Consider the following 27,289-nt stretch of genomic DNA (forward strand, 5'->3'; position numbering starts at 1 on the left):
CTCTGTGTAACCTTAGCTCTCCTGGACTCCTTTTGTAGACCAGGCTGGCCTCGAACTCACAGAGATCTGCCTGCCTCTGCTCTCTAAGTGCTGGGATTACAGATGTGCGCCATCACGCCCGGCTTTAGTGGTATGTTTTTCAGGAGGCAATAGTACTGAAAAGTGAGGGAGAGGAAAGCTGATGGAAGAGTAAGGGGAACCATGGACACACGATTGACTCCCCCAGGCGGTTAGAGGTTTTCCGAGGGGCCTCTACCTTGCTGCAGAATGGCCCTGAGTGGTCACTGGGCATCCCTGGCTGCGGAGCCTCTAGCATCCGTATAACTGTCAGTGACCTAAGACCAGTGAGCTACAGGAGAGCCATATGGTCAAGTTAGGCTGATTAAAAACAGGGTTTTTTTCTCTTACTCTTCTGGAAGCCTTTCCAACCCTTTGTATTTGATGAAAAAAAGGCCCTGAGAGGGGGAATTAGTCAGTCTGCCAGGCAGATCAGTCCTGTAGGTGCCAAAAGTAACAAAAGTCCTGGCATCCATCAAGAAACCATTTAGTCTCTCTTCTCCAGCCTCCTTCAGTTTTATAAGATGAAGATACAGGGACTGTGTAGCTGCGAGCTGGTGCTGTCTGCTGTGTCTTCTGTCTTACAGTATTGTTATTGGTGTTACCAGCCCCAGAAAAGAATATTCCTGTGGGTGAGGGAGGTTTGGGTGTGTGCGAGACTGACTGTACTGCATTCGGTTCTTGAGTTTCAGTGGTGGTGGGGAACTAGCCTGCCTTAGGCTGACATCCCCCTCTTGGGCACACGCTGCCCTTGAGCAGCTTGCGCCCCATCTGTGCCCTGGCACTCACTGCTTCTCCATTTGGAATCCAGGGAGCTCAGAGTCTCGTCATGTTGCGGCTCCCGGCTCTTGGATGGATGCCAGGCTTGCTGATGCCATTACCGGATTAGGTTGCTTTTTAAAAAATTCATTTTGTGAACTCATCAAGCGCATTTAACAGGCTTTGGTCGTCAGTTCCTACTGTAGTCCTTTCTCTAGCCTTCTTTTGAAAGAATGGCCAGAAATTAGGGTCCCTGGTGTGGGGTACACACGTGTGTGTGGGCATGAGTCAGAACTTTTAAGTCCATTTGGGGGCTTGGTACATATGAGAGTGGGCTGGCGCTCAGGCCTTACTTGGAGAAGAGGCCCCACCCCCACCCCACCCCACCCCTCAAAAAACAAAACAAAACAAAACAAAAAACCCTGCCCAGCAAAATAACTGAGCTTCTCCTTAGAAAGGGGAAGCGAGAGAGTTGCAGAGGGTGGAGGATCTCTACAGCAGGCTGAGAGCTGGGCCAGGAGTTCCAGGCTCACCTAAACAGACCAGGTATAGTTTGTGAATTTGATACCACGAAAGATCTCAGAGAAACGGGGACAGGCAGTGAAAAGCAGTATACAATAAGACATTGGAAAGTAAGCATGCGTGCCCAGCATCATGGCACAAGCCTTCGTTCCAGCACTCAAGAGGTGTATAGGCGGCAGATCTCCGAGTTTGAGGCAAGTGATAGCCAGGGCTACGCAGAGAAACCCTGTCTCAAAAAACCAAACCAAACAAAAAAACACACACACAAAAACAAAAACAAGCTGGGCGGCGGTGGTGTACGCCTTCAATCCCAGCACTTGGGAGGCAGAGGCAGGCCGACAACTGTGAGTTTGAGGCCAGCCTGGCCTACAAAGCGAGTCCAAGATAGTCAAGGCTACACAGAGAAAGCCTGTCTTGAAAAACCAAAACAAACAACAACAACAAAACCCAGAGGAAAGTATGCTTTGAAGAAAACAGCTTATGAGCTCAAAATTATCTCGTTTGATTTACCTGAAAAAAAAGAAAATTACTTTTCCAACTGAGCAGTGGTGGCACCACGACTTGAATCAATCCCAGCACTTGGGAGGCAGAGGCAGGCGGATCTCTGTGAGTTCGAGGCCAGCCTGGTGGTCTACAGAGCGGGTCCAGGACAATCCAGGCTACACAGAAACCCTGTCTCCAAAAACCAAAAAGAAAAATACATTTCCTTAAAATCAGGCTTGGTTGTCAGACAGGCTCCCACTCACCCTCGGTGGTAATTACTGAACATTTGGGGGGGGGGGACCAACATACCAAACCAGTTTTTAGCCTTGTACACTGTGAGGTCTTGGGGGAGAGATTTTATCCTCCCACTTCAGATCTGCACATTTGTCCCTTTTGCTGCCTGGACATCTAGGAGGGTATGCTTGGGGGTCACTCAGAAGCCAAGAAACAAAATTCCTAGTACCTCCCAAGTGCCTCTGCCTTGGGCTCCTCACGTTGGCTACTAGGGATAAATGGGGGGAAAGAAATCTGGCAGGGCAAGCTCTTGGGGAGGGGGTGCGCCCCTTAGGTTACCAGGGCAATAGAGTTCTCCTTGGAAGCTCTGGTGAGGTGATTTTTTAAACCGCAGCTCCAGTAGTCCAATTTATTCCCTTACCCTTTCGCCTGAGGGCGCTTGCCCACACCTCTTCTTCTAGCCTTGCAGATTTCAGCAATAATCCTAGCCATTTTGGATCCCAGGGGAGGGGGCAGACCCAGCCAGCGCCCCCTGCTGCGGCTGAATTTCTTACATAAACACAGCACACTGGGCGAGCTAGCTTCTCTGCAGGCCGGCCGCAGCTGAGCCTGGGGCACAAATTGTAGGTCTGTCCCAGTTAGCTGAGCTGCAGACTGACTCCCCCCCCCCCCTGCCTGAATGGAGCATTCCAAATTGGTTGTGAATGGAGGGCGGGGCCTACTGGCAGACTTTTTCAATGAATAACCAGACCCCATTGTGCAGCCTGTGGAAAAACAACCAACTCCAACAACGCCGGGACTGTTAGAAATATGCCTGTGATTGGCAGCTTGGAGGGCCTCCAGAATTAGTTTCCTTTGGCCTCCTAACTGTTCCCTGCTCTCCAAGCCTGAGCTTAATGGGGTATGAGTTTTCTTTTAAGGGCTGTCTTTTAACTCTCTCCCTACCAGGCTGATGACCTGGCCTGAGAGGGAACAAGCTACAGAGGCTCCGCGAAGTCCTGAGCCCTCTCTCCTTGCTTCGCCAGCCCTCTTTTTTTTTTTTTTTTTTTTTTTTTTACTGCCACTGTCTAAAGGAAGTGGTGGTAGACTTGAGGGTGAGCTGGCATCTCCAGAGAGACATCTGAGGATGTCATCCTTTTATCTCCTCTGGGGCTATGGCATCAAGTCGTGGGGTCCAGTCCCCCCTCCCCACATGGCTGTCAGCTCTTCTAAACTACTTTTTATTCCAGGTCTGAAGGATAAGGTGTTGGCAGGCCACATGCACGTATCTTGCTAAGTCTTTCACGGGAGCCAATAAAAATGTACTTCTTCCTACCCCTTGGCCTCCCTCTTTGAATTTTTTCCCCCTTATGCTCGGAAAGTGGTACTTTAAAATGATGTTTCTCAAAGTTTAGTCCTTGATGACAGGCTACCCTCGCTATGGTGTGCCTGCTTCCCAGACACCAAAGGAAGGGATGGCCTCCCCAAATAAATATCCAGGAAGTACCAAAAAGAACTCTGCCTTCGAACAGCTCCAAAGCCAGAGGAACCTCCTCATGCAGGAAGTACTCTGGGCTTTTAGGAGTACGGAGCTCAATAAATACGCAGCCTTAAACATCTTTCAACTGCGTGGCTAACGGCCAGCTCCCAGGACACTCCCAAAGAGGGAACTAGGCTAGCTCAGCATTCATTGTAGGACACATAGTTAAAGGGCACAGCTTACCTAGTAATGACCAATGTGGTTTCCTCGGGATTTAGTAATAAAGTTATTTTTGTTTTGTCTTAAGGGTTCTTCACCCCAGGTACGTCCCTGACAGTTGGCCCTGCCTGGATAACCTCCTTTTTCCTTGAAGAACACACCAGGGTAGATTGTCATTTTTCAGTACTGTCAGTACTGGTGGGAGCTTTCCCTGCTGGCTTCTCGTGGACATGAGCCATTCAGCTGTAGGCCTGGAAATACACAGTTGCCTGTGCTGAAGACCAGGGTCTGGATCCTGCCCTGGTTCCCTAATCTTAATCTTTTTGGGTTTTGGCGGGTTTTTTTGTTTTTTTTGTTTTGTTTTGTTTTTTGTTTTTTTGTTTTTTTGTTTTGTTTTTTGAGACAGGGTTTCTCTGTGTAGCCCTGGCAGTCCTGGAACTCTCTGGGTAGACCAAGCGAGCCTCCTCTGCCTCTGAGTGCTGGGATTAAAGGCAGGAGCCACCATAACCCACCTTCCTGATCTGAATTTTAATGGAGAACGGTGAGTGGAGATAATTGCCCGCTGTTACCTGAATAGCCTCAGTTTCTACCTTGTCCTCAGGCCTTTGTCATTCAACCCTTTCCTCTATCACCAGCCTAGAATTTTCTATAGAGATGTTGAGAAAAAAGTTTGTGTGTGTGTGGGGGGGGGGGAGGCTTAACGTCTTTTTAATTTTAATTTTTTTGGTTTTTTGAGACAGGATATCTCTTGTGTAGCCCTGGCTGTCCTGTGTAGCCTCGCTTTGTAGACCCGGCTGGTCTCAAACAGTAAGAACACAGAATCGTGTAACACAACCTCCACACAAACCGAAGTTAGAACTGCTGTCCCCAGCCCGTGTGCATGCTGCAGCCTCTTGTCCCCAAAGCTTAGCTCCATGTCCCCAGAGGAGACATGTCCTACCAAGCCCCATACGTGCTGTAGCACACACACGGTACAGCTCAGCACCACTGTGGTGTTGCCTTGAGTCCACAGCCTAAAGGTAAGGTCATCAGAGAGAAACAGGCAACGGGAGGACAGTTCACGCAGCATCGCGGCGCCGTCTTAGCTTATCTGTGGTATCGGTTGACTGTTGAGCCGAATGGAGGAGGAAGGCCCAACAGCTGTTAGTTCCTGTGTCTTCGAAGAGAGACCCTACCTCAGACGGCTTCATGGGACTGCCTCAGACGGTCTGCTGACTCAGTTTCAGAGTTGGCTCAGTTCTTTTTTATCAGCTCATTTTTTCATCTTCAAAACTCTTTTAACTCTTTCCGTATGGAGACGCCAGGTGTCCGTGTTGAGAATTCTAGAGCAGCCTTGCACTGTCCTCACACTCCTGTGTTTCTGCCACATCCCACATGCAATCAGGGTGACCTCTGCCCCCTCCCCATACCCAAGGCGTCTTTCAAGGTGCCTAGCATTTATAGGTAGTTCATCAATGAGCTTCCTAGGCTTGTACCCCCCAAAACACTGCCCCCAAAAAGGTCCTGGCTCTTCAATTTCTAAAAATTTGGTATAGCCCTGTATGTTCTTAGGGACAGAGTCTGTGTTCTTCCCTCACTCAGTTCTTGCTGCAGCAAGATCTGGCTCTTGTGGCTTTGATTATTTCCTTCTGTTTGACCCCCCACCCCCACCCCAACTAATTTCTTTCCTTTTTTTTTTTCTTTTTTTCTTCCTCTTTTTCAAAACCTTGAACCTCAGTTAGCCCAGGCTCTCTTTGTTGCCTTTTCCCATAGTCCATGCCCTGGCTTTACATTCAAAGCCTTCCTTCAGCTAATTATGTTACTGGTTTCTGTGTCTGAATCCTAACATTTTTGGACTTCCATTGTCTTGTTTTGTTTTGTTTTGTTTTCAAGACAGGGTTTCTGTTTTGGTTCTGTGTGGTTCTGGCTGTTCAGGAACTTGTCTGTAGACCAGGCTGGCCTGGAACTCGGAGATCTGCCTGTCTCTGCTTCCCTGGGAATTGAAAGGGTGCGCCACCAACCTCACATTTTCTCTCCATACACTCATTTCTGAAGCTGCCGCTGCTGACTTGTAGCATTTGCCTTGGTGCAGAGAAATCTGACTCCTGGAGTCTAGTGTTCCAAAAAATAGCTTTATTGGTTCTTTTTTGATTTTTCGAGACAGGGTTTCTCTGTGTAGCCTTGGCTGTCCTGGACTCACTTTGTAGACCAGGCTGGCCTCAAACTCACAGCAATCCACCTGCCTCTGCCTCCTGAGTGCTGGGATTAAAGGCGTGTGTCACCACGCCCGGCCCACTTTATTGGTTCTTGATTTGGCTATTTTGTTTATTGTACAGAGCGTGGTACGGGCCATGTTACAAGGGCTTCTGCAGTTGTTGGTTGGAGTGTTCTGCTTCCTTGTGATTGAGTCGACATCCGTAGCTAGCAGCACCTGGGTGACAGTGACTTCAGAGGTCCTTGTTGAGATGGCATATAGGACAGATAACTCACGTAGGCATGGTGGGAGGAACCTTTGACCTCAGCACTGAGGAGGCTGATGCCGGAGGATCACAGAAAACTGGCTATAGGGTCCCAGGCCAACCGAGATTACATAGACTCTTGTTTTGGGAAGAAAGGAAGAAAACCATCAGAGAATATGAATATCCAATAGTATTCGATGCTAAGACCCCCTCATGCCTCCATGGTTGATGAAGTCCTGAAGCAGCCTTTCCCAGTGCACATAGGGAGCAAATTCTGCCCCAGAGCAGAAACTGCTTTCTCCAAGTAAGACTTTGTATGGGCTGGGTGTGATCAGTCCCAGTACTCACTGAGGCAGAGGCAGGGGGATCTCTGTGAGTGAGGTTGAGGCCAGGACAGCCAAAGCTACACAGAGAAACCCTGTCTGGAAAAACCTAAATAAATAAAGGCTTCAAGTGGGACAGATACAGCTGGCCTTGTAGTTTCAGACCACAGAATGAGCCTCCGTAAACTTTCAGCCTTTCTGTGACGTACACCCACCTCTGTACTTACGGTACCGGTTGATTGTGCTGTCTGCTGTTTGTTGTCTGGAGAGCCTTGGTGTCGTACCAGGACTCTACCGCTATCCTTGTTTCCTAAGGTGACTATCTCACTATGTAGAGGTGCCTGGCTTGGAACTTTCTATGTAGCCCAGGCTGTCCCCAATTTGCATTTAACTTTCTTAGAGGCGTAAGTCACTGCACACAGCTCAGCACAGCATTTTTGTTTTTAAATGACATTTAGATCTTTGGCTTCACATCTTTTTCCAATCCTGCTGGGTCCCTAGGATAAGCTAGCCAGGGTCCTCAGTAATACTTACCTCACGACTCAGGCTCCCTCTCCTTGCTCTTCTCCTGGTCTTTATGAGCAGAGGGGGCCAAGCCAGGTCCTCAGGAAGAGACTGAGGAGAATGTCAAGGAAGAGATTGTGAATTTTTGAAGTCTTCAGTTAGGCTAGGCTGGCACTGGCTGCTTTGTGCTCTCTTGGGCTGTGGGCGTGAAATCTAATGAGCTGTCCAGCTGGGCTAGTGGTGCTGGAGGTCGGATATATATGGTGTGTGTGCGTATATATGCATACATATGTATGTAGACACACACATATATAGACACGCGCAAGGAGAGGAAATTCTTGTGACTGCTTGTGGTTCTGAGTTGGACATATGCTTTAGTTCCTGCTCTATCTTGTTCCATATGTGTATGAAGTTACTAAAAGGTTTTATTTCAGTCATTCTGTACTTTGCACCAGGGCAGCAAGAGTTGTGACAGTGGCCATTCTCATCTTGCCCTAGCTAGAATATTTTCCCCAGGTTTGTTTTTTTTTCTCCTTCTCTTGAGCAAGGGTCTCTCTATGTAGCCTTGGCTGTCCAAGTGCTGGGATTAAAGGTGAGCACCACCACCGCCACCACCACCACCACCACCATCACCATCATCACCATCACCATCACCACCACCACCACCACCGCCACCACCACCGGGCCTCCTTATTTTTTCTAAGTGAGTCAGAGCCAACAAAATATTTGAGAACCGCAGTCTTAAGCAGTAGAGTACGGTCAATATTTGTTCTTGTGTGACTTGAGATTTCCAAGGTTACCCTGCACGTCTGGTTTGGTAGCACGCCAGGGTTGGCTTTCCTCATGGGTAAAGTGCATGGGATTCGAGATTGTTTTGTTTCCATCTCCCTGTGTGGACAATGTGTTGTGTGTGCAGGTGTACATGGCCGCACATGGATTGATGGAAAAACCAAGAAGAGCTCAGCCTGGGGTACCGTCCTCTTCTGCTCCCCACTTTATTTATTTGTTTTTCTTGAGACAGTCTCTTGCTGAAGAACCCTGTCCTCCTCTGTTGGCTAGAGCTGGGGTTACAGGTGCATGCTGCCATGCCTGGCTCTTTAAATGGGTACAGTGGTACAGCAAGCGTTTTGTACTTAGTATATGTCTTCCCTGTGTTCAGGTGTGATGTTCTTAACTCTTGACCACAGATAAAAGATGGGGTGGGAGGGAGATACTTGTTTTCCTGATTTGTTTTTAAAAGCAGGTCGCTACGTTTTATATTTGTTTCATTGCATGTTCTCCCCCCCCCCACCCCATTGAATCATTTAGAAGTAGGTTGTAAAAATAGGGACATTTCCTCCTCCAAGTACTTCAGTGCATATTTCCAAAAATTAAGGAAATTCTTTGCTAAATTCCATGTAAAGTAACATGATCCTATTCCAAACTCCCCGGCAATTGTCCCCAAGAATTTTTTCTTGTAAGTTAATATTTGACACTGCTTGTGATTTAGGATTAAGAGTCACCCACCCATTGCATGTGTATGCCTCATTGGGCTTTTTGTTTGTTTGTTTGTTTTGTTTTTTGAGACGGTTTCTCTGTGTAATAGCCCTGGCTGTCCTGGAACTCTCTTTGTAGGCCAAGCTGGCCGTGAACTCACAGAGATCCGCTTTTCTCTGCCTCCCGAGGGCTGGGATTGAAGGCTCGTGTACACATGCCCGGCTGACTATTTCATCTATAACCGTCTCCCTGGTGTTTTGTTTTGTTTTGCAGCATGGCCTCATGCATCTCAGTCCTGCTCCCCCCCCCCCCCACTCCACTCACCCATATTTTCCCCAAGAACACCGGCTTTCTTTATTAAGACATGGTCTTGCTATGTACCCTGTGTTTGCCTCAAGTTCATAATCTTGTCTCAGTCTCCCAAGGGCTAGGAGTGCAGGAGTGTGCCATCAGAGTGATTTAAGGAAGTTGGTAGTTGCTGACCCATTTAAGGGGTGCATTTAAAAAGAGCGTCTAGAAGTGAAAACAACATGTGAAAAATGCTAATCTCGGGGTTGGAGATCTCTTGCACTGTTGATCCTTTCACTTGGTGTTCCTGTTTCTCTGCTGAACTTAGAATAGCACCACCAGACTATCAGAAAGAGCTTGTACATGCTTGAGGAGGGGGTTTTGGGAAACTTTGCTACAGATTCTAACGTAAGGCTGAGGACATGCCCAGCTTGCTGTGCAAGCACAAGGACCTGAGTTCGAATCTCCAGCAGCCAAGTGAAAAGCCAGGTGTGACTATGCATGCCTGTAACCCCAGTGTCCAGGGCATGGGGAAGGGAGAATGGCTGGGTTTGTTGATAGCCTAGCTCCTGATTCAGTGAGAGTCTTATCTCAAAGGAATAAGGCGGAGAGCACTACAACAGGACCCCCAGTGCCCATCTCTGGCCTCCCCATTGGTGATGCTGTACATGCACCTGCGTGGGTACCATGCATACATAATAAATTAATAAAGTCAATTTTTAAGAACTTTGCTGAGCTCATCCAATAATTGATTCCAGTGTTATGAAACTTGAGAGTTTATGCTTATAGAGGTTAGCAAATTAGGTATGAAAATGGTTCCAACTACTTCTTCCAGTTCTTCCTTTAAAAAAATTTTTTTTAAAATTTTAATTTATGTGCATTGGTGTGAGGGTGTCAGATCTTGGAGTTACAGACAGTTGTGAGCTGCCATGTGGGTGTTGGGAATTGAACCAGGGTCCTTTGAAAGAGCAGACGGTGCTCTTAAGCACTGCGCCATCTCTCCAGCCCCAGTTCTTGCTTTTTTGTTGTTGTTTTTTCTTGTGTTTTTTGGTTTGTGAGATGGAGTTACTCTGTGTAGACTTGGCTGTCCTGGATTCGCTTTGTAGACCAGGCTGGCCTCGAACTCACAGAGATCCATCTGCCTCTGCCTCCGGAGTGCTGGGATTAAAGGCGTGCGCCACCTCGCCCAGGCCAGTCCTTCTCTTGGAACTTGTGCTCCCTACCCCTATCCATGGTAATGTTCCCAGCTTTTCTACTTTTGAGATAGTTGCCAGACAGTGGAAATTAGCCATTCTGCCCATCTGAACGTACCTCTTGCTGGGTTTGGGAATCTTAGATAACGTCCTTTTCCAACTATCCCCTTCAAGGGACAGAACCTGTCTGCTTAGCTCGTCTTCCCGGGTGGGTGTTGCCTACTGCCACTCTGTCCCTGCCATGTACTGGTGCTGCTGCTACAGCTGCTACCACTGGTGCTGCTGCTACTGAAAGGATGTATGTGGAGGGTGTGATCATGTGTGTGGCGCCTAGCTGGTGCACTCAGGCTCTCCCAGCAGCTTTGGCCGTCTGCCTGAGACCTGCCCAAGATCACGCCAAGTCAGTAACCTTGGAGGTATAGCTGCTTAGTAGGTTATGGATCCTCACACAGGAAGCACTACCTGGATTTAGCGGGTTATTTAAATAAAAAGAATAAAAGCATGAGGATGTGAGAAGCGTGTGCGTGCGTACGAGCGATATGTGTGTGTGTGTATGTGTGTGATGTGGGTGTGTGTGTCTGGGATAGTGGGAGGGATGGCAGGGAAAGTTAAAGGTATGTATGATTGTGATGCATTGTATGTATGAAATTCTCAGAGAAAGTGTGTGTGTGTGTGTGTGTGTGTGTTGCCTGAGAGAAGTTTGTAATTCTGGTAACATAGCTAAGAGACAAGCCTCTTCCTAATCCTTCTCTGTTAATGAGCAATGCGACCTGAGCCTCCTTTCTGACAGTATGCTCCGCTCCGCCCCATAGGTTAGCTTTGTCTCGGGAAAAAAAAAAAAGCCTTTGTTTGGAGATTGATACAGCGTGTCTGCCTTTATGCCAGGCTCATTATGTTTAGCATATTTGTGAGACTCAGCTCTGTAAGTAAATGCAATTGTAATTTATTCATTCTAACCTCTGTACAGTGCTGAGGTTTTGCCTGGTGCTACATTGAACCCTTAGGTAAATCTGAGGAGAATTGATGTCTTTACGATACTAAGCTTTCCAGTCCGTGATACAGCCTTTCCTTTATTCTTTAATTTTTCATAGCGCTTTGGGGGAATCTTTGATTAGATTGTTTTTAAGTAAATGATATTTCTGTTACTATTACAATTCCTGTTGCATTTTCATTGTCGGGGGTGGGGGCCACATGTGCTATAACATGTATATGGCAGGCAGACAGCTTCTGGGAGTGGGGTCTCCCCTGTCGTATGGCTGTCAGGTCAGGTTGAGGGGTTCATGCTAGTTGGCAGGCACTTTTAGCCAGTGATCCCCTTCAGTGCCCCTAGATGTATTTTCTTCAACTTTTATTAAATTTATTCATTTTTAAGTGTGCTCTGGCTGCATGTATGTGTGCATCCATACTACATATGTGCTTGGTGCCCTCGGACGGTAGAAGAAGGTATTGGATCCCCTGAAACTGGAGTTTCAGAGGATTGTGACCACCATATATATGTATGCTGGGAATCAAACTCAGGCCCTCTGCAAGAAGAACAGTTGCTCGTCACAGCAGAGCCATCTCTCTCTCTTTCCACCCCCCTAAATGTCTTTTCTTATTTCATATTGCTTTGGTTATGGGATGTAGAGACAGTTCTTTTTGTATATTGACCTTGTAGCACACAGCCATGCCAGATGAGCCCGTTGCGTTTCGTTCTCTGTGGATTTATATTTATATTTTCTGTGTTCTCCTCCACCCACCTGTGAAGAATGGCAGTTTGGTTCTTTTCTGACCCCTCTGTATGTGTGGGTTTTGCTGTTTTCTCTTCCTCCTCTTGTTGAGGACAGGCATGTTGGTTAATCCTGTGTCTCTTGCAAGGCTTTTCCTAGTCTGATAGGACAAAAAGCTATGAGGTTAAGTTGTTTGGTAGGTAAACGCAGTATCTAAAATTTAAAGTGCTGTTATGGTGGGCTCGGAGACAGTGCTGTACTTGGTAATGAATGCCCAGATGTGGGCTTAATTCAGTGTTACCATCTAATTTTGTGTTTTGGGCATGGATCTTTTGTTAGAGTTCTTGTAGTCACATAGGAACCTGGAGAGTGGATTCAGTCACTGTTCTTGGCCTCAGAGGTGGCTTTAAGAGAAGGTTGTCAAGATATGCAGGCCTTCCAGGGTGTTGGCAGTTGGCTAAGTGAGCAGACGGCTTTGGCCAACTGGACTGGAGGAGGAAGAATGAGAGAGACCTCGTAGGAGGAACACTGACTGGAACAGAAGGCACGGATCGCAAAGAGTGGAGCTGTAGGAGTGGGGAAGCTTGGCTGCCAATAGACGCGAAGGAGGATCGGGTGGCAGGGACAGGGAAAGGCGTCTGTTTCCCAGTGGGTTAGGAGTCAGGTGTGCCCCACCTGGACGGCCCACCGTGAGAGCACGCGGCTTCAGCCTTGTGATACGGCAAAAAACATTTATTTTCATGTTTTTTTGATTTGACTTCCTTCTCCATCCCTTTTTTTGCTAGTTTCTTAATCTGCCTCTCCGGAAATAGGAGCTTGCTTTTCAGCCTATGGTGACCTTGGACTCTGTCCTCCTGGCTTTCGAGTGCTGGGACTATAGGCACATCCCACCAGGCCTGCCACCGTGGCTTGCATGACTGGCTTTCTCCACATCTCCCCACCCCCCTTAATACATGCTTTCATATAGTCCGGGCTGGTCTCAAACTTGCTATGTAGCTAAGGATGGCCTTGATGCTCCCAGCTCCCAGTTGCTGGTAAGCTACTCCACACATGAGCTGCAGTGCCCAGCTCCATCCATATTTCTAAACAGTCTTTTCTCAGACTACCTTCCGAGACTATAATAGGATGCCGAAGAACCGTTTGGGTGGAAATCCTGGCAGCTTACTAGTGGAGAGACCGAAGCTGGCTCCTTAGGCTTTGTTTTCCTATCCGCAAACCGGAAAGAGTGCAAGTAATATTTTCCATTAGGTTGGAGGGACACCTGGCGCACAGGGAGTCCTGAGGGGGTCCGCCTGTTGTCTCTCTCCCAGACTGTCTCTTTCCTCCTTCCCAGAATTGTTGGTCCTTGTTCATTCTCCTTTGTTCAAGAGTACATTTTAGGGGAGGGGAGATGGCTGGGCAGGTGAGAGCGCTTGCTGAGCAAGCATGAGGCGACATGAGAGCCAAGAGTGACTGTGTGTGCCTGTAACCCTGGTGTTGGGGGGGTGGGGTGAAGGGGTGGGGGCTGTGTGTGCCTGTAACCTCACTGTTGTGTATGTGTGGGGCGGGGTGCGGTAGTGACTGTGTGCCTGTAACCTCCTTGTTGTGCATGTGTGGGGCGGGGTGGGGTAGTGACTGCATGTAACCTCACTGTTGTGTATGTGTCGGGTGGGGTGGTTACTGTGTGCCTGTAACCCCGGTGTTGTATATGTGTGGGGTGGGGTGGGGGAGTGACTGAGCCTGTAACCTCACTGTTGTGTACGTGTGGGGCAGGTAGGGAGGGGCTTCCTGACTGCTAGGCTAGCCTCAGGTTCAGTGAGAAATTCTGTCTCAAAGGACCTCAGAAAAGTAAGACAGTGATTTAGCAGGATACCTAATGTCCTTTCCCCTGCTCTCCACATGCACTCACGCACACATGCATGCATCACACCCACACCCACACAGTACTTTCAGCTTGTCATATTTTTATTGTTTTAGGTTGGAAAATTTTTTTGTCTTCTATTTCTTTTCTTTTTTTTTTTTTTGTTTTTTGTTTTTTGTGGTTTTTGTTTTTGTTTTTGTTTTTCAAGACAGGGTTTCTCTGTGTAGCCTTGACTGTCCTGGATTCGTTTTGTAGACCAGGCTGGCCTCGAACTCACAGCTCCATCTGCCTGCCTCTGCCTCTGCCTCTCAAGGGCTGGGATTAATGGTGTATGCCACCACCGCCCGGCTTTGTCTTCTATTTCTTTCTAATAGACAAAGTAGGTGATTGGTAGAAGGCTGAAAGAATGACAGTGTGGAGAGACTGACTCTATTTCCCAGTAGCCCCAAGGCTCTGAACAAATTTTTCAACTCCTTGGGCCTTGGGGTTCTTCCTCCTCCTCCTCTTCCTCTTTTTTTTCCCCCTTTCTTCAAGACAGGGTTGTGTGTGTGTGTGTGTGTGTGTGTGTGTGTGTGTGTAGCCTTGGCTGTCCTGGACTCGCTCTGTAGACCAGGCTGGCCTCGAACTCACAGAGTTCCGCCTGCCTCTGCCTCCCAAGTGCTGGGATTACAGGTGTGCGCCACCACACCTGGCTCTCCCGTTCTTGTGTGTAGGAGACTGAACAAGTGGACCAAGGCCCAGCAACCTCTCAACAGCTTCTATGAGAAAAACACTATTAAAAAAAAAAACCAAGTGTGAACTAACGTGCATATGCCAGGAGAGGATCTCTCTGTTTTGCTCACTCTCCTATTGTCAGCATTTCAGGAATATGGTCTCATTAAATTTCCAAGAAGGGAAGTCAGGAATGAAATCTTCATAACCCTGAAGGCGGTTCATCAGGAATTATGGTTGAGGCAGCTGACCTTGCGAGGCCATTTTCCGTACGCTGAGCACAAGCGTTTCTGACTAGAGGTGTTTATCAGCTCAAATAGCCAACACTGAACATTTCAGGATTCTCTGGAGTTTGTAATCCTTCCCAAGCTAAGCCCGTTCCACCCTTTACAGTCACAGATGTCTGTCATTGTTTAGTAAGCCCGCTGTGGAAAGGCAAGCACTTTTCTTCGCCCCATCCAAGAGGTTCTGCGCCATTTTCTTTACTCTTGAGGGCAGCTTCATCTTACATATGAGGGCACACAAAAGCAAGGTGCATTCCTTGGCTTTGGAACTCCTGGCTTAAGTTGACTGGTCTGTGACAGACAAATGCCAGAGGTGGACCCCTGCACACAACCCCCACCCAGCAGAACTGTGGGGAGCTGGGCCTTCCTCTGAATGCTCTCAGGCCCCACTGGCTCTCCTGTCAGCAGAGATCTGTGAAACTAGCCACTGTGTTTCTGCCATGCCTTTTCTCTCAAGATCATTGATTGGGAGTGGAAGGGACCATTCATTTATAGCTAACCTGTGCCTAGAAGCACAGAGTAAATGTGGACCCTGCCTGCAGTGTTAAAAGTAATATGATCAATTCATAATTTGTAACGGAGAGTGAGTTGGAGTGGTTTGGTTTGGTTTGAAGAGGTTTTGTCATGTAGCCCAGGCTGGCCACAAACTGATCCTCCAACTTCCTGAGTGCTGGGGATTGTGGGAGTGCCACCGTGCCTGGTGTTACCCTGCCTGGCTATTCACTCAGATTTTTTGAACTCCCCGTTTCTGTATAGAAAAAGTGTCATTACCTAACAGGCTGTGGTAGAAGACACTGAGGTGGAGACAGCAAGCAGCACAGGTTCCCTTTTAAAAATGGATTGTGCTTTTCCTGAAATTACAATGGAGTTTTCTCCCTGGACAGCTTCATTTTTTCATTCTAGAGTTTGCCTTGTCAGGAAACCTGGTAATTGTAATAAGATTGGAAAAGTGGAGACATTTCTAAAACCTGACAGGAGAAAATCAAATATCGCTATAATAATTTACTTTCCAAATTTAGGTAAAGCAATGATTATAAACTGACAATTTTTAGACGAAGAAAGGTTAGACTTTTAAGCCTATACATAATTTTTCTTTAAATTGGAGTGTTGCTACTGTTCTGACTTTTTACCAAAACTTTTGACAATAAGAAAGTACAAAAGAAGAGATCGTGACCAACGGGGTCACTCTGCAGGCTGCCATAGTTTCCTTTTTGTGTCTGAGTATCTGAAAACATTTGATAACAATCGACTCTTGGCTGCCATGATGTCACCATCAAAAACTCATGATGAGATTCTAATATTAGACTTCTAAATATAATCTGCTAGTTCTTAACTTATTTCATGGATTCTGGAAAACACAGTTTGGCATTATGTAAGAAAGGAATTATGAAAACTTCTCTCCAGTCTGTTAGCAAGACGTGTGTGTGTGTGTATTGCACACACATGTTAGAGGTGTGTGTACATGTGAGTATGAATGCGTGTGTGTGCCTGTGCATTTGTATGGAGATCAGAAGACTTTTCGAAGTCAGTTCTCTGTCCACCTGTTTTGGGGGTCGAATTCAGGTTGTCAGATTTGAAGTTATAAGGGAAACCAGTGTAGTCTGGAAGATTGTTGGGGTCTTAGCAGATAGAAAAGGACAATTACGCAGCCAATCATTAGATTTTAGCCAGAATCCTAACAGCAGCATTTTAGGAGTAGACATTGAGTCAAGGAAGAGTTTGGTGGGTCACAGAGCACTGTGGTTTGCTGCTCGTGAGCCTTGTAATGGAATGGCTGAATAGTCCTCAGGGAATGTTACCCCAAGCCCTGCAGCCAGGTAGCTAGGCAGAGAGTAGCCATTTAAAAATCCTTGCTGGAAGGGACAGGTCTTGTGGTACAGTTATTTGTGTTAAGGTTTGTCCTACTCTGGGGAAAAGGGCCTCCCAGAAGCAATTTAGTTTGTAGGTAAGAAAGAAAGGACAGACTTAGTTTTCTGTACTCGGGAGTGTGGACCACTCTAAATAAGGTGCCTTCATTTCGGAAAGTCTTGGTTTTTCGAGCTGGGCATGGTGGCGCACGCCTTTAATCCCAGCACAATCTTGGTTTTTTTGCCCTCTCAGAATCCTATGTGGTGCTGGATGTGGTGGTGCACGCCTGTAATCCCAGCACTCTGGGAGGCAGAGGCAGCCAGCCTGGTCTACAAAGTGAGTCCGACAGCCAGGGCTACACAGAGAAGAAATCCTGTCCTGCCCATCCCCACCCATGTGGAATCTGTAGGCTTCCAAACACAGCCCCGGTCACGTGTGCTTGTCCTATAAATTCAGGAGACGCCACTTATCAGTGTTAGTCCATTTTCTGCTCCTGTAACAGAAAAATACAGACTGGGTGGGTTGTTTTGTTTTGTTTTTATGAGACAGGGTTTCTCTGTGCAGCCTTGGCTGTTAATGGATCCACTTTGTAAACCAGGCTGGCCTCAAACTCACGGAGATCCGCCTGCATCTGCCTCCGGAATGCTGGTATTGAAGGTGTGCACCATCACTGTTTGGCAGGCCTGGGTTATTTATTAAGAGTACATAAAAAATATGTGTGTGTGACTGGTGTAACTGTATGTATATACATACATAGTTTATAAAGTTAATTTGGGTTACGGTTCTGAACACTGAGAAGGATCAGGTGAGGTCTGTGGAGAGCAGAGGGAAGGGGGGGAGTGCATGGGAGGAGACGAGACTAGGAAGCACGCTGCAGCGTGGAGGAGATGCTCCATCCCTTCTCCCGGGTGGAACAAACCCTCAGCGGCCCAAGCACCTCCCTTCAGCACCATTACACTGGGAAATGATTACATTGCAACATGGGTTGCGGGGTGGGGTGGGGGGGCGATGGACGGACGACGACGAGACAAAGCAAATCCAAACTATCACTGGGTACCATGAAGGACTTGGGAAAGGCTAGGAGCAGATACTGTGGGCACACAGGCCTCCACAGATTTATTGGTCGTTAGCTTCTGCCTAGAGGGTTGCTAAGTTGTTTTGTTTTACTCCTTCATTCTTTTTTTTTTTTTAATATTTATTTATTTATTATTTATACAGTGTTCTGCCTGCATGCCAGAAGAAGGCATCAGATCTCAGTGTAGATGGTTGTGAGCCACCATGTGGGTGCTGGGAATTGAACTCAGGACCTTTGGAAGAGTAGTCAGTGCCTTAACCTCTGAGCCATCTCTCCAGCCCCTACTTCTTCATTTTTAAGAGCTTTATAATTCCCCTAAACCTGAGTGTTTCTTTTTTTTTTTTTGGTGTGGGTTTGGTTTTTTGTTTTTTTGTTTTTTTTCAAGACAGGGTTTCTCTGTGTTAGTCTTGGCTGCCCGATCTCATTTTGTAGACCAGGCTGGCCTTGAACTCACAAATCTGCCCTCCTTTGCTTTCTGAGTGCTAGGATTACAGGTGTTTGCTACCGCGCTTGGCAAGTGTTTCTTAAAACTCACAACTGGTATTTAGAGTTACTTGAAAAAGACTTCAGAAATCATATTTATTTTGGAAAGATGCTTGTGACTAAGAGCCCTAGTGGTGGTAGTGGTTGGTGGCGCATACCTTTAGTCCCAGCGCTTGGAAGGCAGAGGCAGGAAGATACTGGTCTACAGAGGAGTGAGTTCCAGGACAGCCAGGGCTACACAGAGGAACCCTGTCTTTGGGGGTGGGGTGGAGGGAGGAGCAAAAAGCAAGCAAGCAAGCAATGTATTGCCACAGCCTTTTAATGTCTTAGAGAAGCTAATGTGTGGTGGCTACCACCACAGCTTATAGGCTGTTTTCTCCATTTTTCAAGAAAGAATTCTTGGGGTCCACCTATATTTTCTTCATTATTACCACTAGGAATTTTTTAAGGACTTCAGAAATTGGGAAACAAGACCCATGACTAAAGAAATGGGAACAGGGATTGCTCATTTAAAATGTCAGGTGGTGATTTCTGGTTTTGTGTTTTGTTTTGTTTTTGAGAAGTCTCACTCCGTATCCCAGGCTAGCCACAGACCCGCCCTAAGCACTGAGGTCCCAGGTGTGCCCCAGCGAGCCTCACTAAGGAACTTTTAATTGTTTTCTTGACAAAAGGTTGCATATTTAGGTGGGGCGGCTTTCGTTGACCTTGAGTTCTAAGAGCGATCAGCACCAGCCTTTCGCATGAAAGAAGCGATGTATTAAATACTGTCCTCTTGTCTCCCGCCCTTCAGTGGTGCTTCACGCTCCACCCCCCACCAAGATCAAGCGGGAGCTGCACAGCCCCTCCTCTGAGCTGTCATCCTGTAGCCATGAGCAGGCTCTTGGTGCTAAGTACGGAGAAAAGTGCCTCTACAACTATTGGTAAGTGTTGGAGGCGGGCCGCATAGGTTGGCAGGAGGGTGGAAAGGCTGAAGAGCTGCACAGAAGGTTCTGGAAGCCTCAGCAGGTGTTACCTAGCATGGGGGCGGAGGAGGTCAGGGAAAGCACGCCTGCCTTGCGCTGTGATCTTCATGGTGTAGCTCATCCCACTGGGGCCATTGTACGTTATGCATGAAAGGCAAAACTTTCATTAAAATGCCGTGGCTCGACAGGGAACCAGGGCCAGCTAGGGCAAGAGCCTGGGATACTGGGCCTTTTGATCTGTACCTTTGGGGCAGGTAGTATATACACTTCCTGTCTATCCTATGTTAATGTGAACTTTAAGCACCATGGAAGTAATCTTCAGATGAGAATAAACAAAAAAAAAAAAAGCCCCCACGCTTGTGCCCTTTACTTAAGAATATCCAGGCCCTAGGAATGAGACTTGAATTTTAATCATTCTTTGCACTTCCAGGTAAACACAGATCTGCCTGGAACCAGCAAACGCTTGTTTAATTCAAGCGCTGTGGCCTTCCGCAAAGATTCTGACCAATTCCTGGGAGCCCTGGAATACCTTAGAGAGGGGACCAGAGAAGGCCCATACATTTCCAGCCTCACCCACCCGCCCCTGCACCAGCATACACAGAGAATTCTTTTAGAAGGAGGGGAAAAAAAAAGGAAACCGGAAGCTGAAGCTAAAATTATCTTTGAGAAAAATCACTAGAAGTGTTAAACAAGTCCTTTGACGCAGTGTATTTGTCACATTTCAGAGGTACAAATATTCCCCCAGGACTGTCGCAGTTTAACTATGCTAATGATGTCATTTCCTGGCAACAGTGGTCTGCAAACTGGTGTTTCTGCTGGGCCCCCGGTTACCATGCAAATCCTCTCTGCAGCTTAATGGGTCTCTCCCTTTCTTTTTACAGTGCCTACGAAAGGAAGCCTCCCTCTGGGTTCAAGCCATTAACCCCTCCTTCCACTCCTTTGTCACCCACCCATCAGACTTCCCTATTCCCCCCACCTCAGGCAGCTCTGCCTGCCTCAGCTCTTGCCCCTGGAGCCGGCCCAGTTCAAGGGGTGGGTCCTGCTGCCACCCCTCACTCACTTCCAGAACCTGGATCACAGCAACAAACGTTTGCGGTCCCCCGGCCACCACATCAGCCCCTGCAAATGCCAAAGATGATGCCGGACAGCCAGTATCCGTCAGAACAGAGGTGGGTTGCGACTGCCTTTTAGTTCCCTCTCTCCTGTGTTCCTAGTCATGTTGGCCAGGCACCTATAAAGTTGTCACTCCACTGAGGTCTCAGTGAAATAAGACTACCAATATACTATGGCTATGGGCTAGTTACATAGCACCCTGTTCCAGACGTCCTCAGCACGGTTCATAAGATTGTAGCATTCTTAGGAAACCCGTCTGCCCACTTCCAGCCTGGATGGATGGATGACTTGCCCAGGGTGTACAGTCAGTTGACCTCCACCCACAAGTTTCTGGGCTTCTCATGAGATACTGCCTGTAAAACTGAACTTCAGTTTACGTTACTCTTAATTACGTTATTGTTCTGTTTGCATCGAGGGAAGGTTCTGAGTTAGAGGAGGCATTATTTATTACCCATCCGGCTTCAGCATAATTTCTGCAATAGAACGAGCTAAGGATGATGTTAGTGGTAACGTCTTCTTTTGAGGTAGAAATTTCATGATTTCCCCTCTAGGTAGTTTTATGTATATTTCCAACAGTTGAGGCATCAGGGGAAATTTATCTAGGATCCTTCATTCATCAGAAATAAAGGTAGAGAGGGAATCTGGCTTTCTAAGTCCATGGTCTGTGGTATTCTAGAAACTTGGCCGCTTCTGGACTTAATGCACGTCAGATGTGTGTGCACTGCATCATGAGACGCAGTGACTCATCTGTGGTGTTACCAAGCACTGCAAGATGGAAACCGCTCCTCCTCGAATCTATCCCATGCTGTATGGGGAGGGCGAGGGGAATCCAGGGCTTGGGGGGGCTGTGTAGAGGGGTTCTTGTTTATGGTCCCACTTCTTCTGACCTGTGCGATGCAGCTGGCAGATGTCATTCCCTGTTCAAGCCAGGAGCCACAGAGAAGGAGTTGTGCTACATAAGGGACAAAGGGTGATCTCCAATTTGGGGGTGCCTGACTTGTGTGGCATGGCAGACACACTGGCTCCTAAGCTTCTGTTGCCACGGAGGGCAACAGCCGCCAGCAGGCTTTGGCAGTCTCGTGTATTATAACCTTGTTCTTTTTCAAGAGAATTGATATTTATTTATGAAAAAAATACGTTTTTCGGGTTAAAAGTAGGTGGCCATTTGCCATTTTCATTTTACTGATTTGGGCGTTATGTGTGTAAAGAGCATCTCGCTGGTTTCTTGGAGGAGTTATGTTTCTTTTCTTTCTTTCTTTCTTTCTTTCTTTTTAAAGATTTATTTATTTATTATTATGTATACAGAGCTCTGCCTGCATGTACACCTGCAGGCCAGAGGAGGCATCAGATCACAATATAGGTGGCTGTGAGCCACCATGTGGTTGCTGGGAATTGAACTCATGACCTCTGGAAGAACAGTCCGTGCTCTTAACCGCTGAGCCATCTCTCTCCAGCCCAAGACCCTTGTTTCTATCCTGAGCTGTGTGACAACTGGTCAGCGTTGAGGGGGAACTATCTCCCTGGGGTCCATATCTTGTCCCCCTGGCTGACTGAGGAGCCCCTAGTGTCAGTTGTAGAGTAGACTCGTCCAAGAAGGAGGAGCCTTAGACCCCTGGGGTTGATGACTCTGCCCTCTGCCCAGAGGAAAGGCACACATGGGCATCTCTTCCTGTCTGTCTTGAGCTTCCTGCTTCTTACCCTTTGCCTGTACTAATGATGGTTCCAAAACAGGACCTCACCGAGGTAATGGAGACTCTAGGAAACCTGGGGTGAAGGGTGAGGTAGTGTGTAGGCTTCTGAAGCAACCGAAGAAGAGCTGACGGTGGACAGGGGGCCCCAGCCAGCTATGAGGAGGTGGAGACAAAAATACTGTAGCAGGGAAGGGCTGCTCCGTACACACTGGGAAAGCCTGGGGAGCTTACCTGGATTCTCAGATCCTTTGTGGAAAAAGCCAGCCATGATGGTGCCTGCTTGGAATCCTACTGCGGTGGCAGGGAGAGGGGTGGGGGTGGGGTCGCTCAGTGACAAGCAGAACCCTTGGGACTCGGTGAGGTTCAGGTCTAGTCAGAGACCCTGGCTCAAAAAACCAAGAGGGACAGAACTTTCTGTATCAGCCGCAGCGTGTCTTTGTGCGAGCAGGCGCACGCAATCGCACATTCCCTGTTCGCCCCAAGCCTGAGTTGGTGGATCTTGGGCGTGTCCCATATGTTACCATAACACTTAGCCCCATCTAGTATACGTCTTTGTTAAGTGTAGATTGTTTTGTAGGATAAAGGGAACCTATGCTTGTGGCCAAAGCAGAAGTTTGTTGTTGTTATTTTTTTAACTTTACAGTGAGAAAGCAAACCATGAAATACCGTTTGCTTGGCTGTCCCGGACTCGTTTTGTAGACCAGGCCGGCCTTGAACTCAATAGCGATCTGCCTGCCTCTGCCTCCCTGAGTACTGGCATTACAAGCTTGTGCCACATCGCCAGCTCTTTGTTTGGTTTTCAAGACAGGGTGTCTCTGTAGTCCTGGCTGTCCTGGACCTTGCTCTGTAAACCGGGCTGACCTTCCCCTGCTGAGATTAAAGCTGTACGCCAACCAGCGAGATTGTCTTTGAGTTGCAAACATCCACTAGGGTCCATAAAAGGCTGAGGTGACCTTAGTGAGACCATTTTGTCCTTGAACTTTATTCCTCTCGTGGGTGGCAGTGTCTTTGGAGTCTCGATTTTATCTCTTCCAAGCCCAGGTCTAAGCCTGTGGGGACAAAGGTGTCTTTATCTTGGACACGCTTTGCCTGGTCTGTTCAGGTGGTGAGCCTAAGATCCATAGACTGAATCTTAATTATTGATTGTGGCGGTCATTTTCTGTGGTCAAGCTTCAAACAATTAAAATAAAATGTAGTCAAAGTTATGTTTCTAATGTTTCATATAACCTGCCTATATATAAAATCCTTCGCAACTCAGTTTATTTTCAGAAGATAAATACTGTATTTGAAAGCTGTGATTTACATTGGTGGTCCCTCCCACATGCTGTAGGAGGAGATCACGTGCTTGGTGTGCTCCAGCATCTTCCATTTATACTCCTCGAAGCTGTGTGGTTTTTCCTCCGGAGAGATCAATCCTGACAGTCATACAAGCTAAGAACTTAGAAGCTGTGTTCTACCCCCTGCATGTGGGCTTTGGTTTTGTTTTTGGTTTTGTTTTTCCTTCTATCATATCTCAACTTGAAGAAAGCCTCACAATTTAGCTAAAGAGACTTTACTGGGAGGGGAAAACAAAAAAACAAAAAAACAAAACAAAAAAATCTCAAGACATATAAAATACTGTGCCGTCTCCCACACTCGACATCCAGAAAAACAAACTGAGGATAAAACTTAAGAAAATGTTCCAGCCGAGCATGGTGGTGCACGCCTTTAATCCCAACACTCCAAGGCAGAGACATGCGGATCTCTGTGAGTTCGAGGCCAGCCTGGTCTACAAAGTGAGCCCAGGGCAGCCAAGGCAACATAGAGCAAACCCTGTCTTGGGGGGGGGGCGGGAAACGAAAAAAGAAAAAGAAGAAAGAAAGAAAAAAAAATGTTCTTATAGTAGGAAAACAAAACTGCTCTGGGTAGTACAAAGAGAGTATGCATATTATGGCGTTTACTCACTATATGAAGTACCTAGGCACGGGGAGGTCAGCCATGGTGGTTAGTACCTTTTGAAAGAGGAAAGCACCAACTTACTGAGAAGTCTCCTGCTGTGTGACCACAGCCTACAGCTTGGCTTGTCCTATTTTCTTGAACTTTGATTTTATAGAAACTGTGGTGCTTGATAAATTACAAGATGTACTTCCTCTTGGGAGTCGGTCCCTCACAAGCTGCCATTCGCCGTCACCCTCCGGATCTTGTCACAGGAAAGAGCTGGCTTAGTGTCTGGCCAATAGCACGTGTGTGTGTGGGAACATGGGTTCATTTGGGATCTAACACCAAGCTGCTTGGATTCTTTTTTTTTTTTTTTTTTTTTTTTTGAGATAGGGCTTCTCTGTGTAGCCTTGGCTGTCCTGGACTCACTTTGTAGACCAGGCTGGCCTCGAACTCGCCTGCCTCTGCCTCGCAAGTGCTGGGACTACAGGCATGCGCCACCACGCCCAACCTCACTGCTTGGATTCTTAATGAAACTTTCTTGACAAGAATGAGTAACTTTTCTCCTAACAGTTGAAATAGAGGATATTCTGACCCTTAAAGCTGTGTTTATTATGTATATTTTACCTTTGTTTGTTTTTAGTTTTTCGAGACAAGAGTTTTTCTGTGTAGTCTTGGCTGTCCTAGACTTGCTATGTAGACCACGCTGGCCTCGAACTCCCAGTGATCCACCTGCCTCTGCCTCCTGAGTGCTGGGATTAAAGGTGTGCACCACCACACCCAGCGTATTTTACCTTTGTTATGCTAAAGGAAATTTCCTTCTACCCTTCATGAAAAGTTAGCAAGAATCAGTGTTGAAATCTGTTAAGACAATGTTTTTGTCTCTACTAAAAAGGATCAAATTATTTTTCTCCTTTAATGTGTATTACACTGACTTACATGAAACCAGCCTTGCAGTCTTGTGATAAACCCAAGATGTTTATTATTTCTTACTTAGTATCTTATTACTTTCTTAATGCATGTGTTTTTGTGCACTCGTGACACAAAATGTATATGGAGGTCAGAGACCATTTGCAAAAGTCAGTTTGTTCCTTCCACCCTAAGGTTCCAGGGATTGCCCCAGGCTGTCTGGCAGGGGGTGCCAGGTCCTTGCCAGCTGAGCCCTGTTCTGGCTCTGTCCTCCGTCCTCCATAGTCTGCAGTTGCTGAACTTGGTTTCTTCTTATGCATGTGTGTGTAGGACCTCTGCATCTAATTTGTGATTGAGAATATGTTTTTTTCTTTCTTGCAGGGACTTTGGGTTTAGCATTGAAGTTGTGCTCATAAAATGAGTAGAGGATGTCTTTATATTTGGAATATTTAATGTAAAATCTGAGTTATTTGAAACTGTTTGAAAAAAATTTACCAGTAAACTTACTCTTGACATTCTTGTTGTGGGAAATGATTTTACTGGCTTTTCTTTTTCTTTTTTTTTTTTTCTTTCTTTCTTTCTTTCTTTTTTTTTTTTTTTTTTGTCATCTTTTAGAGTTTTGCCTTAAATTTCTATTTAGTTTAATACATCTAATCAAAAGGTTTAAGGGCTTTCCCCATGCATGTGCTTAAAAAATTAATTAGCACAAAGTTGCCCATGATATCTTTTTAAAACCTAGAATATGCCGTTCTGTCTCTGTGTCTATTTGTCTGTCTGTCTCTGTGTGTGTGCATGTGTGCCTCTGTCTGTCTGTCTGTCTGTCTCTTTTAAATTTAGAACTTTTGAAGCCTTGGCAGACGCTGCTGACTTCTTGGCAAATAACATCTAGCCTTGAGAGTCAGTTGTTGTCTGTCCGTCTGTCTGTTGTAGTTTCACTCTTCGTGGACCGTCTGGTTCTGTTCTCTGTAAAATTGCACCCACTTAGGCAACTACCTCAGTCCCAGTTGCTTACACAAGCCCTCCTGTACATATATTATTGCCTAGGTTATGATTTGTGGAGGGTTTTTTTTTTTTCAGCATTTTAAGTGTTTGCTATCATAGCTTTCAAACTTTTTTATAATTTATTTTCCTTAGTTTACAAAAATAGTGTTTTCTGGTACGTGGACCAGTCTAATTTGTGCTTAGATGCCATCAAAAGGCTACTGAAAGGTTTTTGTGGAAACGATTTAGGTGAGACAGGAGAGATGGCTGTGTGGTTAAGAGCACTTGGCTGCTCTTGAAGAGGACCAGGGTCCTGATCCCAGCATCATGTCACGCAGCTTGTCACTGTAGCTCCAAGGGGTCTGTGACTTTTTTTATGGCTTCCGAGGGCTCCTGCACACACAGGCACAAACAAGTAAAGATATTAAATATGTGTATTTAAACTGTAGGTTTGTGGCTCTTACCCAGACTGACCCCCAACTCTGTTACTTGGGGGTGAGGTGTGCTGGCCACCGTGCAGTTGGCTTCCTGTGTCCACGTACCGCAGTTCCACAGGCCGTGTCATGCCTAGCTATGTGCTACTCACCTTTCTTTTTTCTCACTTTTCAAATTTATTATGTGGAGGTGGGGAATGCTTACATAGCTTAAAAGCCAACAGAGTCCACCGCCCGCCCCCCCCCCCCCCGCCCCTTCCACCTTGGCGGGACCTGGGGAGCAAATTCACATGGTCTGGCTTGGCAAACATCTATTGCTGAGCCATCTCACACTGGCCCTGCATTTGACTTTTTAAACATCACTTTGGGACCAGTGAGATGTCACAAGAGGTACGTGTGTGCTACCCAAGCCTGACAACCTGAACCCGGGTCCCTGGAAATTCGTCCATCTGAGGTCTGTCCCCATGAACCCGTCCCAGCACACATGCCCACATAATGACTTTCTTTATTTTTATTTTTTGACTTAGCTTTTTGGATACCGCAAACGTAGATACTTAAGTTACTGTATTTTTACAGTTCTTTGCTGTGTTTCTTGCTGCACTTTCACTGGTGTGCTTAGGCTTGTGTGAGAAGGCTGCCTCGGCCGATGTTCCTGCAGCATGCTGAGTCAGCATTACTGTTCTTCTCAGGTGGGCATGAGTGAGTCACTCAAGAACAAAACTCAATAGTCTGTCTCCCAGAAGGGGACTGCATCCTGTGGGCAGCTCAGGGCTCTGACTTTGGTGTCTGTGGCAATCTCCTTGTCCCCACGAGATTTTTTTCCGTTTGCAGAGCTTGTGACTTTAACTGGGAGAGTGGAGGTCGTGTGTTTTGAGAACTTAATGTGCTGCGTCCAGTTAACGTGCGTTATCTTATGTAATCTTCACAGCAGGCCTTTGGGGCAGGTGCCCTGGTCATCCTTACTCTGCTGATGAGAAAATGAAGGCTTGGCCATTACGTAACTTGCCTAAAGTCACGTGGGGAGTCAGTGGTGAAGCCTGGCTTTCGGCTGGGCTTGTTCTGACCTCACAGGCAGGCTCCTGTTTCCCTCTGCCGATTGTCTGGTTTCCGTCAAGTTCTTTTAGCTGGAACAGTGAGATAAAAGCATGAGGTGTGCTTCTAGTTAGTTGCGTCTTACAAATATCTTGAAGGCGACCTCTGAACTATCACTGGTTTCACCTGTTATGGGCATGCTGTGCCCTACATCAAATCTGCACTTTTTTTTTCCTTTTATTCCCGTTAACCATTGTGTTTACGCTGTGTGTTGGCAGCTAGGACCAAAAAGGAAATGCAGAAAAAGAATCTAACAGTTTTCATAACGTAAACCAAATGTTGGTG

General features: G+C 46.8%; 1 protein-coding gene across 1 annotated transcript in view; it reads left to right on the forward strand.

Moving 5' to 3' along the window:
• The window catches only part of ETV5 (ETS variant transcription factor 5), a 65,159-nt gene that overhangs the window by 9,217 nt on the left and 28,653 nt on the right, over window positions 1-27,289 (forward strand). The window contains exons 6-7 of the mRNA XM_084802212.1: window positions 18,696-18,825; window positions 19,749-20,036. Of these exons, the coding sequence (XP_084658338.1) occupies window positions 18,696-18,825; window positions 19,749-20,036 (418 nt within the window). The remainder of the gene's footprint in view (window positions 1-18,695; window positions 18,826-19,748; window positions 20,037-27,289) is intronic.

Source organism: Acomys minous (genome assembly GCF_964271855.1).
Source record: "Acomys minous genome assembly, chromosome: 11".
Lineage (NCBI taxonomy): Eukaryota > Metazoa > Chordata > Mammalia > Rodentia > Muridae > Acomys > Acomys minous.